The 13,443-nt window shown below is 43.0% G+C and overlaps 1 protein-coding gene across 1 annotated transcript in view; it reads right to left on the reverse strand.

The window, feature by feature from the left end:
* Nucleotides 1-13,443, reverse strand: part of TCF7L2 (transcription factor 7 like 2) — a gene marked incomplete in the record, with an annotated part of 292,196 nt that overhangs the window by 96,670 nt on the left and 182,083 nt on the right. The window contains 1 exon segment of the mRNA XM_073595873.1: nt 12,303-12,341. Within this exon segment, the coding sequence (XP_073451974.1) occupies nt 12,303-12,341 (39 nt within the window).

The raw sequence follows: 13,443 nt of genomic DNA on the forward strand, positions 1-13,443 counted from the left end.
TGTGCGAAGCTCACAGTGTGCAGTAAGAAATTTTAGTACAGGAGAGGAGCCTGTACATCTGTGCAAGACTGAAGGTATGGACGTAGTTCAGCTTTACGTTGGACGATGTAAGGTGCGCACATACATTAGGCACCAGAACGCACAAAAGAAGGGAAAGCCACGAACGGCGCCGCTCATTACCGAACTAGAGAGAAAAAAAGAAGCATGAAGAAAGCCATGCGCCCATTGATTCTGTAAGAACCAAAGAGATGATTGTAACAATATTTAATAAGACATTGGCGGAGGAGACTTTGATGTAATATTCGCGGTGAGAAGCGTCTGATAAGAGGAATTTTGTGCAAATCGAAGGGATCCCCCTCATCTAGAGAAAACAAGAAAACACAACATAAAGGAAGAGAGTTTACAGGAGAGAAATACATACAATGCCACCAGCCATCAGCCTTTCATCTGATCCGGCTGCACTCTATACATGACAAGAGAAGAAGAGATGCTGTTTTGTTTCTGTCTACTTTTTAAAAGTAGAAAAGGAAGCGCGATATTAAAAATGTATAAATCTCGATGTTCAATGCAAACAAAAAAAAACGTTTTTTTTTTCTCTTTCGGGAATCCCGGCGTTCGGGGTGCGCAGAGAGCGGCCCGGCTGGGGAGGCGACAGTGACCTTGTATGACAAAGAGTTTTGGGGCTTTGGGAATTATTCACATGAGCAGCCAGGGGGCGATAAAATCAGGTGGTTGAGCCACAGTTTTACCACCCTCCCCGCAGTCACTCAGGAAGTGGTGGCGGCCCAGTCCGGGATCTTAGGAATCATTCCCACAAGCGACAAGGCGTCGGTAAAACTAAGCAGTTGAGTTGTGGTTTTACCACCCCCACCTCGACCGTCTGCTAGAACAGTGGCGTGTAGCCACTCCGCGTTGCGCACGTGCCTTGATTCGCGGTAACATTAAACAGCATGGCACTTTCAGTACCACTGCCAAATGCATCCTATTCAAGTTTACCACTTGCCAACCATGCTTTTTCTGACCCTCTAACAGGAAGTGTCTGAAGAAGGACCTCCATGGCAAGATCACCAGGGATTCAGGGGAACCAGGGAAAAAAGGAGGTACCAGGGAAAAATAGGAGGTACCAGGGAAAAATAGGAGGTGCCAGGGAAAAATAGAAGGAACCAGGGAAAGAAAAATAGGAGGAACCAGGGAAAAATAGGAGGTACCAGGGAATAATAGGAGGTACCAGGGAAAAATAGGAAGTACCAGGGAAAAATAGGAGGAACCAGGGAAAAATAGGAGGTACCAGGGAAAAATAGGAGGAACCAGGGAAAAATAGGAAGTACCAGGGAAAAATAGGAGGAACCAGGGAAAAATAGGAAGTACCAGGGAAAAATAGGAGGAACCAGGGAAAAATAGGAGGTACCAGGGAAAAATAGGAGGAACCAGGGAAAAATAGGAGGTACCAGGGAAAAATAGGAGGAGATAGGAAAGGAAACTTCAGCTGTAAGTGATGAATGGGAGCTAATTGGCATTGCCAAAGGAGGGATATACACAACATGATGCGGCATCAATACAACCCCCAGATAATCACCTCCACATCTCCATATATTACACATCAGGATTTCTTGGATCGATTGTCAGAAAAAACAAATATCAATGGAGATCTTTATTAATTCTGGAAAATTCCTGATCTGCTCCACAAAACAATGGAAGTCAGAGTTCAATGACACCAAGTCCTGACCTCCGACCACGGTCAATATACTCCAGTGTATGTGATTTCCTCCAAAGAGTCAATTCAGGAGCAATTAACAGGTGCCCAGAGGTCAGAGGTCACAGTGCCAATGAACAAAAAAAATGGTGCCGTAATGAGCAGTAATATTCAAACCTGGGTGCCTGAGCTTAAAGTGGACCTGTCATCAGATATATTCCTTTATAGTAAGTGCAGCATGCTACATAATGGGGTTGATTTACTAAAGGCAAATAGACTTTGCAAGTGCAGTTGCTCCAGAGCTTAATAAATGAGGTAAAGCTTCACTTTGCAAAGAATACCCAATCACATGCAAGGAAAATTTAAAAAAACATAATTTATGCTTGCACATGCTTGGTTGGTGGAATTCACTAGAGCTTCTGCTAATTTACTAAGCTCTGGAGCAACTGCACTTGCAAAGTGCACAGTCTATTTGTCTTTAGTAAATCAAGCCCAATATGTTAGTGCAACAATTCCAGGTATTTATTACCTCTCACTGAGATCACGGTAATTCCCCCTGACAATGACTTCATCTGCTTATCTCTCATGGACGCCACCTTTATCCAGGATCACCATCAACTTCCTGCATTCAGATGCTGGCTCACAGATGACACATATGGGTTGATTTACTAAAGGCAAATACAATATGCACTTTGCAGTTGCTCCAGAGCTTACTAAATGAGCAGAAGCCCTGCTGACTTCCATCATCTAATCATATGCAAGCATCTGGTACTTTTGCAGAGTGAAGCTTTACCTCATTTACTAAGCTCTGGAGAAACTGCACTTGCAGAGTGCAACTGCACCTTACAAAGTGCACAATCTATTTGCCTTTAGTAAATAAACCCCATTGATACACTAAACCTCAGATTACAATTATGTTGTAGTGAGTTAATATGGCCACTAGAGGCACCATAATTGCAACTCCCTTGTGATACAATAATTTCCCTTTGGAATAATAAAGTATTTTGATTCTGATACATTGTAACTATATAAGAGCAGATATAGTTTCTTATATTCTCGGTAGGGTTTCATTCACACCTGGGTTTGCAGCTGCCCTATATCCGAGAAACTCTCAAAAGAAGTACCTGACCATTTTTTTTTAACAAGGCACCACACCAAAAAGTATGGTACTTTGTTGCTATGCATTTTGACACATGCGCATTAGCAAGATGCATGTGGGTGCCATTACGAATAAATGGAATTTCTGCATGTCTGCAAAAGGGCTGTGTGTCTCTGTGTGTTGTAGGACAGTGCGCAATTTTGCATGTGTTCCCCCAACGCACAAGTGTGAACATAGCCTAAGCCCCGGTTCACACTAGGGGCGGCACGACTTGCAGGTCGCCTCATAGAAGTCTATGCAAGTCGCCTCAAGTCGCCCCAAAAGAAGTACAGGAACCTTTTTCTAAGTCGGAGCGACTTGCGTCGCTCCTATTAGAACGGTTCCATTGTACAGAACAGGAGTCGACTTGTCAGGCGACTAGGTCGCCTGACAAGTCGCCCCTGTGTGAACCGGCACTTAGTATTAAGCATACTGAGGACAGACAGATGGACAATACGCAGGATCTCAGCCCTGCAGGGAAAATATGCTGACAGATAGATGGACAGCATGTGTGATTTCATCTCAGCAGGAAAATACGTGGACAGACAGACAGCACACAGGATCTCGGCCCTGCAAGGAAACAATGTGGATGGACAGACAGACAACACGCATGATCTCAGCTCTGCAGGGAAACTATGTGGATGGACAGACAGACAACATGCAGGGTCTCAGCCCTGCTGGGAAACTATGCTGACAAACAACAGCCCTGCAGGGAAACGATGTGAATGGACAGACAGGCAATACACAGGATCTCAGCCCTGCAGGGAAACTATGTGGATGGACAGACAGACAACACACAGGATCTCAGCCCTGCTGGGAAACTATGCTGACAAACAACAGCCCTGCAGGGAAACGATGTGAATGGACAGACAGGCAAAACACAGGATCTCAGCTCTGCAGGGAAACTATGTGGATGGACAGACGGACAGCAGACATGATCTCAGATCTGCAGGGAAACTATGTGGATGGACAGACGGACAGCAGACATGATCTCAGATCTGCAGGGAAACTATGTGGACAGACAAACAACAGCCCTGCAGGGAAACAATGTGGATGGACAGACAGGCAACACACAGGATCTTAGCTCTGCAGGGAAACTATGTGGATGGACAGACAGACAACATGCAGGGTCTCAGCCCTGCTGGGAAACTATGTGGATGGACAGCAGACATGATCTCAGCCCTGCAGGGAAACTATGTGGAAAAACAGATGAATGGCAGACAGGATCTCAGACCTGCAGGGAAACTATGTGTATGGACAGACAGACAACACACAGGATCTCAGACCTGCAGGGAAACTATGTGTAAAGACAGACAGACAACACACAGGATTTAAGCCCTGCAGAGAAACTATGCGGACAGACAGATAGACAGCATACAGGCTCTAGGGGAACGCCAAGTACCAATAGACCTTTGTGTGTTGTATGATAATTGTGGTTTTTCCATCAGCTGATGCTACATTTGCTTGTCTGTACCTTATACAGCTAAATAAACACAAGACGTATTCTGTTTCTATAAAGACATGTGTCTGTATATTAGAATCAAAAAGGACCTGTCATTAAAATCCTGACTCTGGGTGAAGCAGCGGAAAATCCATCAGCATTACCGAAGCTTGGTGATTACAAACAGTATCTGTTTATTAAAATGAATGAGGTAGCAGCAGCAGCAGCAGCCGTCCTGACCTTAAACCTAGGCAATGATTACATGGTATGCTGCTACAAGCATTGTGGATGTTTAAAATCATTAGAGACTGCAGAGAGTCCCTTGTATCTGATCACATGGAAGAGAACATTTTTGTTCTTAAATTCAAATTATGTTCACATTCTATTTATGTCTTAAATTGTGAATATTTTTTCATAAGGTGATCTAACTTGATTGTTTTTTATATGTGGTCCATTTATACTCTACTCCTGAAAACGACTGAGTTTTAAAAAAAAAATGTAATTATTCCAACAAAAAAACCAGCTGTGTTAATTTTACCAAACATATATTTAAAATAGATTGTAAGACTACTATGTGTACTTATTTGTAGACTGGAGTACCAAAATGTTCAGGGTATGAAGCGATCGGACGAAACACGCAAGACACTTTACAAGTCCATTCAAACTAAGTGGACTATAGTTCCCCTTTAAAGCAGAACTCCAGCCAAAAACAAGAAAAAAATATGAACTGCCCATTAAAAAACAAAATAACAAAACTGGCTTTTGCAGCAATATTCACAGATTTCACCTGCAGTACTTTTTTTCTAAAAAATAAAAACAAAATATGGTTGCGCTCTAACTAATATGTAAGTGGACCTTAACCTTATACAACGTAACCAGGAGTGATAAGTAAGTGATACATCAAAAACAGTCCCAACTGTAAAGTAATTGACTCTGTGGGTAATTCTGTGACGGTAAATCAAAGTTCCAATCAGAAATTCTTTTACAGAAGGTGAGTCATTGACGGAAAGTGAATCAGCGTGTGAACGGTTCAAAGAAATTCATGTGACTTTTGCTTGACAGACACCGTGAATCCACCACCATTAGGAATGTACGCTTACCAGCTGCACAGGCAAGAAATGCCCGTGGCTAACACCCAGCCAGGGCCTTTTCCTCAATGATATTCCGACATCAATCCAATCACCGCATCTGAGGGGCGTCTGATCCGGAATGTAGCTGGACGAATCCTCCACTTTAGGCTTGTACACAGCTTGGTAAATGGTGGCACGAACGTAGCTCAGAAAAAAATTCAAAGAGTGGCCATAGGTAAAACCTCCTAGGTTTTTTATTAAATGTTAAAAACACAAACGCCTGCAAGGTTATGACTACAAAAAATGGTTAAAAATATGCGGCCGGCCGCAATACGCACGTCCGTACTAACAAACAATGGGACGTTTCGCGCGATGACGTTAGCACGTTGCTCCTACCGACGCGTTTCGTTTGATGTCATCTTGGGGCACTTTTTTTCTGCCACTAGATGTCCTAGCATCATTCAACTCAGGTTGTCCTGGACCCGCCTCCTGCCTGTGACTGGACAACGAAAGAATAAGGAGCACAGTGAAAAGCTTATCTCTCCATCACTCTGCTCTCTCCTCCTATCAGCATGCTTCTTGTCAGCACGTGAACTGATTGGCTTCTTGTGCTGCTTCTTTGTCTCACACTCCAGCTCTGCTGCACAGAGGTCACATTCAGGTGTTTGTATTTAAAAAATAGATAATTAATGATGCATTCATGATTACAGAGCTACATTCATTTGTGTCTTTTATATCTGCCCGGAGTTCTGCTTTAAGTCATTCTGCAATCACATCTCCCTATGGATGAAGGAGGGGGTGGGGATGCGGAAAGCAGTTATTACCTTTCTGGGAAGATTATAAAAGACAGATAAGTGTGTTTTAGAGGCAGGAAGAGAATACAGGTGAGTCAGCTCCTGATCTGCCAAACAAACAGGAATATTCTTATCTGTGACAGCGATTTAATGAGACGAGGGGGCGGCACAAACCGGTCCTCATTAATCACATGGAGGTGGTGATAACACCCTTATTAAAGTGGAACTTCACTTTCTCAATCAACATTAACTATGTTTAATCCTTATGCTACTACCATTAGTAAATAGATAGGAAAGTATATTATATTTACATGTTTTAAATTTTTTTTTTTTTTTTTTACTTTTTTTTTTGTTACTTCCTGGTTTCTGGCTTAGGCCAATATGATGTCATACATCCCAGAAGTCTTCAGGAGGGGAGGGGGGGCAGATGGGAACGCAACCATGGCCATGTCATTCTAAAGGGACAGCTCTATTCCATCTTACAGAGTTGTCACTCTAACATGTTTCAGGCTCCGAGGGCTGCAAAATTTGCAGGCAGTGTTTGAGGCTCACTGAGGCTTCTAAGTGGTCTAGAGTCAAGGATAATTAAATGGCACCCCAATGGCACTAATGCAATGCATTACCATGCATTGCAATACAAAAATAGGGTCACATTAGGAAGCATTGGCAGCTCATTCGTTTTGAATGGGTTGTCCTAAGACAACATACAGTATCACACAAAAGTGAGTACACCCCTCACATTTTTGTAAATATTTTATTATATCTTTTCATGTGACTGAAGAAATGACACTTTGCTACAATGTAAAGTAGTGAGTGTACAGCTTGTATAACAGTGTAAATTTGTTGTCCCCTCAAAATAACTCAACACACAGCCATTAATGTCTAAACTGCTGGCAACAAAAGTGAGTACACCCCTAAGTGAAAATGTCCAAATTGGGCCCAATTAGCCATTTTCTCTCCCCGATGTCATGTGACTTGTTAGTGTTACAAGGTCTCAGGTGTGAATGGAGAGCAGATGTGTTATATTCGGTGTTATCGCTCTCACTCTCTCATACTGGTCACTGGAAGTTCAACATGACACCTCATGATAAAGAACTCTCTGAGGATCTGAAAAAAAGAATTGTTGCTCTACATAAAGATGGCCTAGACTATAAGAAGATTGCCAAGACCCTGAAACTGAGCTGCAGAACGGTGGCCAAGACCATACAGCAGTTTAACAGGACAGGTTCCACTCAGAACAGGCCTCACCATGGTCGACCAAAGAAGTTGAGTGCACGTGCTCAGTGTTATATCCAGAGGTTGTCTTTGGGAAATAGATGTATGAGTGCTGCCAGCATTGCTGCAGAGGTTGAAGGGGTGGGGTTCAGCCTGTCAGTGCTCAGACCATACGCCACACACTGCATCAAATTGGTCTGCGTGGCTGTCATCCCAGAAGGAAGCCTCTTCTAAAGATGATGCACAAGAAAACCTGCTAACACTTTGATGAAGACAAGCAGACCAAGGACATGGATTACTGGAACCATGTCCTGTGGTCTGATGAGACCAAGATAAACAGATGGTGTCAAGCATGTGTGGCGGCAACCAGGTGAGCAGTACAAAGACAAGCGTGTCTTGCCTACAGTCAAGCATGGTGGTGGGAGTGTCATGGTCTGGGGCTGCATAAGTGCTGCCGGCACTGGGGATATATATATATATATACACAATTTTTTTATATATATATATATAACACATACAAATATTTTTTTTTATAATTATATATATATATAATTATAAAAAAAAATTGTGTGTGTGTGTGTGTGTATGTATATATATATATATTTTATACACACATACACACTTTATACACATATACAAATATATATATATTTGTATATGTGTATTAAATACATACATACATATACATACATATATATATATATATATATATATATATATATATATACATACATATATATATATATATATATATATATATATATACATATATATATATATACATATATACACATATATATATATATATATACATATATACATATATATATATATATATATATATATATATATATATATACACACATATTTTTTTAAAGCTGCGCATTAAGGACCCAGTCACACCATGAGCGTTAGGGATGCATTAACAAGTAAAAATCATTTCCAATAGGCCCAGTATACACTAATGCAAGGACGCTAGGGCGACTACAGAACGCACCATATTTAAGGAGGAAGGAAATACAAAATTAAGGAACTTTCTTTAAAAAAAAAAAAAAAAAATGCGTAAAAAAAAAAAAAACGCACAATGCGTGTCAATGCAAGTACTTTAACGCACATCAGCGTGCAGGTGGTGCGATGGTGTGAAGCCAGGTGTTTTGCCGGTGTCCCCATGTGAGCGGAGTGAAGAAATATCTGGCGTGTCACTACACATCACACAGACGGGGGGATCTCAGTTCAGCCATGACTACTGTCTACAATAAAAATCGCGTCGTACTTGGCACGCCACGACCAATGTAAACACGACATTCCCGGGCCAAGAGACACAGCCGGGTGCCCCGTGGCAGTGCGGGGGTTAATGGGTACAGGTTGTTTTGGCTTGTACTCTGTGGGGATGAGATAACACATGTTGGAGTTGGCAGCCGATCAGCGACAGGAGATGCTAAGACGATAATGAAAGAAGTGAAATCCGCAAGATTTATCAGATGGGATCCTATCCGGGGGGGGTCACAGGATGATGGTGTGGAGAGCGCCGGGCCTGACCACCAGGGGGGGGGACAATACATACATAATGAGATCCTACACTGAATTTAAGGGGCACATTCACAGATAAACATCTGCACAATCAGCTGTGCATTGAAAACACGCACTGTGGAAATCTTTATGGTAATTTGGAGTTCTGTTCGGCAAGTCTTGTGGTTGGCACACGTCTTCTAAGTGGCACAGAGGTGACAGCGCTATTCAGAGGCGGCAGCTTCCTGGAGCAGAAGCACACGGCTGGGCTCTTTCCTGCACTCTCCTCTTCAGGCCGGGTTCACACTATTGTGAATTGGATGCACATCCAATTCACAATAGCAGGAGACTGTGACCGGCTCTCTATGGAGACGGTTCATATATCTCCGATGCGGCTCCGGTGCGAATTTGCACAGAAGTCCTGTGCGTCTTTTGGTCTGTTTCAGGTCCGAATTCAGCCCAAAATTCAGGCTGAAATCGGACCTGAAACGGTGAACGGGGACGCACCGGACCCCTGCTGTGAGCCGCATCGGTATTAGGTGTGAACTGAGCCTAAGGCTCCCAGTGCTTGAAACATGTTTGGATGTCATCACTGTGTACAGTAGAGGTGTTAGGCCTCTTTCTCATGGACTTAGAGATGTAACAACAAATGTTTAGCCGTGTTTTTTTGATGATCCCATACCACCTTTGAATGCGCTAGGTAATTAAAACGCTACTTTTCAAAAACGCACCGCACCAAATCGCATGGTACCATGGTAGTGTGCGATCCGGTGTAGCCAAACGCACTGCATTGGTGATCTGTTTGGGATGTCGTTAAGAATATATTGACACCTGCAGCAGATCGCACATCCACTGCGTTTTGAATGCAGCGCGGGAAACACACATGGAACGTGCATTTCTCGCACTGCATTCTGGTGTTAGTCTACCCGTAAATCCAAAAACAACTGCAGCTTACCAATCCTAAAGCTGGCCATACAATATACAATTTTCTTTAGATTTACCTTCAACTATGTAGTGTAAGAGGCCTGCCTGACTGCATACACATTGAAAGTGTTTAGGTTTGACCTCCTATTATATGGTTTTGGTAAATCTAATTGTATAGCCCCGTGTTTCCCAACTCCAGTCCTCAAGGCGCCCCAACGGGTCATGTTTTCAGGCTCTCCATTATTTTGCACAAGTGAGTCACTGCCTAAGTAATTACTACAGCCGTTTCATCTGAGGGAAATCCTGAAAACATGACCTGCTGGGGCGCCTTGAGGACTGGATTTGAGAAACCCTGGTATAGTGTACGGCCATCCTTAGATATGCCAGCTGCATTCGTTTTCTTTTTTAGACCTTCTTTTATTTCCACTTGGTGATCCAGCCAGTAAATCTGTTGCTCAGGCAAAACATTTACTACTGACAGGGGCGCTTGCGATGATCAGCTTTTATTCATTTAAAGAAAATCTTTATCCCAAAAGGAACAAAACTGCTTATAAAGTGTTATCTGGAGTTTGGCTTCAATTTGTCAGTGTATCCAAATCTGATAGTACATCTTTTGTGTGTTTGTGTATGCATTTTTTGCACTCAACTTGTAGTATAGGAGGAGAATTGCGTGTTTTTTTTTGGGCACGCCCATTAAAGCCTATAGTATAGGGCAAGCCCTGGGGACTCCATTGGTTAATTTATTTATTTCAGGTACTTATAAAGCAAAAACTATTTACACAGCGCTTGTATATTGTACATTGACATCAGTCCCTGCCCCCAAGGAGCTTACAATTTAAGGTCTCTAACTCACATTCATACTAGGGCTGGGAAAAAAATCGATTTAAATCTTGAATCGAGTTGAGAGGTGAAATCGATTCAAAACTTAAGCAAATCGTTTTTTTTAACATTTTTTTTTTCCACCGCGCCGGTCCCGAGGCGCTGCGGGCATGAGTTTGTAGGCTTCGGCCTAGTCCGCTGCTACGGCCGGACGCCACGGACTAGGCCGAAGCCGCGGCCTCGCCTAAAAACTCATGCCCGCAGCGCCTCCGGACCGGCGCTGACACCGTGCCGGGCCTGAAGAGCTGCTGGCAAGGAGTTTTTAGGTGAGGCCGCGGCTTCGGCCTAGTCTGCGAGGCCGGACGCCGCGGATCAGGCCGAAGCCGCAGCCTCACCTAAAAGCTCATGCCCGCAGCGCCTCGGGACCGGCGCGGTTTCCAAAGAAAAAAAAAACTCGATTTGAATCGTGAATCAAGTTTTTTTTTAAGAGAATCGAAGATTTTTTTTTTAAGAAAATCTCCCAGCCCTAATTCATACATACACATACTAGGGCCAATTTAGACAGGAACCAATTACCCTACCAGCATGTCTTGGAGTGTGGGAGGAAACCGGAGTACCCGGAGGAAACCCACACAGGCACAGGGAGAACATGCAAACTCCAAGCAGGTAGTTCTGTGGTTGGGATTTGAACCAGTGACCCCAGTGCTTGTAGCTGGATGCACTAACCACTCAGCCACTGTGCTGCACAATCAATTTCTTTTGAACATGAGTTTCCCTTGGTTTGCATATTCATGGGGGGGGGGGTAGCATGGCAGAGGCGGCTCCTTCTCCTACATAGTGCTCGCTCCTCATTGTCATCTCAGGAAGTCGGTATCAAGTGAACCATGAGGACACATACACTGCATAATATGGGATAACCAAACACCAGCAGAGCAGGGAGGGCAAACAGACGGGATAAAAAAATAAATAAATATAAAAAGAGCAAAATCCAGGAAAAGTAACAATATTAAAATCAGCATTTTGCTGTAATCAGTCTTATGCTAATGACACTAATTTGCAGACTCCATCTGTCCCCGACAATCGTCACTCACATTCAGTCTGGAGTCTGCGGTGTGACCTGGAAAGGGTTAACTGGTAGATTTAAATCTGAACTCCGGGGAACTGCTACAAACTACCCTTGCAGTTGGGCTCCCCCAGCAGGGCAAGGGATAAATGTTCATTTTTTTGTCTACGGTGCCCTACTCACCTTACCCATCGCTTGCCCGGAACATTTTTCTCATCGGTGCTCTGACATCATCAAGTACAATGCAGGACCAGCACTCTGACATCATCAAGTACAATGCAAGACCAGTACTCTGAGACCAGCAGCCCTACACTGTGAGCAAGGATGGCGAGGGCCCACCCAAAGCATTAGAGGGAAGAGAAGAGTGCTGGCTGCTAGAGAGGGAGGGGTAAGGTAAGTGAAATTTATTTTTAACCCATTCCCACCCAACCTTACACATGACACAAGAAGTTATATACTACTGGGTTATACTGCTGCCTACGGAAGGACTGGACACTAACTGATAATGACAGTATATGACTTTCTGGGTCCCATGCCGGGCGAAAAAGAAAATAAAACTTTCATATTCTGTGCTAAATCCTTTTTTTGAACTTCATTGTAGAACACAAAAAACTGAAAATTGTATCAAATACTTACCGTAATGTTCCTTTCCTGGTGCCAATCTATGCCAGCATACTACATGAAAAGGAAAGGAAAGGAAAATCATGGTAAGTATTTGATACAATTTTTCTGTTTTCTTGGAGTCCATTGAGGAACACAGAAGTCATATACTGCCAATTTTCGCCAGTGCCCAGTCCTCCTGTAGGTGGCGGCCTAACCCGACAGTATATGACTTCCTTTGTCCATCAATAAACAAGAAGGAAAATAGGATTTTTACATTAGCTGGTAAATCATATTTCATTGAGAGACACAAGAACACTTCATTATTTAGGCGAATGTCCAATCCTAGTGTAGGTGGCAGTATAACCTGACAGTATATGACTACCTGTGTCCCTCAATGGACAAGAAAGAAAATAGGATTTTTGCACGCACTGGTAAATCCTTTTCTTGGAATTCATTGAGGGACACAGACATTTTTTTGTCCTCTTGGAGGTGGCAGCATAACCCAATAGCCAATGGCTTCTTGTGATCCTCAATGAACAAGAAAATAGGAATTTTTCACTCACTGCTAAAACCTTTTCTTTTTGCAGTTCATTGAGGGTCGCTTTTGGCTAGCTTTACTCCTCAGTTGGGCGGCAGTATAACCCAACAATATATGACTTCCTGTGTCCCTCAATGGACAAGAATGAAAATGAGGATTTATGCACTCATCATTAAATTCTTTTCTTGGAATCCATTGAGGGACACAGTCATTTTTTGAAAGCGTCCCATCCTCCTGTATGCGGCAGCATACCCCAACAATATATGACTACCGGTGTCCCTCAATGGAAACGAAAGAAAATAGGATTTTTCATTATTATTATAATACAGGATTTATATAGCGCCAACAGTTTATCCAGCACTTTACAATATAAAAGGGAGACAGTACAGATACATTACAATAAAATAAAAGAGTTAAGAGGGCCCTGCTCAAAAGAGCTTACAATCTAATAGGGTGGGAGAAGTGGTACAACAGGTTGTAACTGTGGGGAATGAGCTGACAGAGCTGACAGAAGTGACATACATTGCAGGACACAGACGTTTTTTGCTAGGGTCCAATCCTCCTGTAGGCGGCAGTATAACCTGACAGAATCTGGTGCAACTGTGCATGGTAACCAATCAGTTTCTAGGAGAAGCA

Source organism: Aquarana catesbeiana, linkage group LG08 (assembly GCF_042186555.1).
Source record: "Aquarana catesbeiana isolate 2022-GZ linkage group LG08, ASM4218655v1, whole genome shotgun sequence".
NCBI classification, from domain to species: Eukaryota; Metazoa; Chordata; class Amphibia; order Anura; family Ranidae; genus Aquarana; species Aquarana catesbeiana.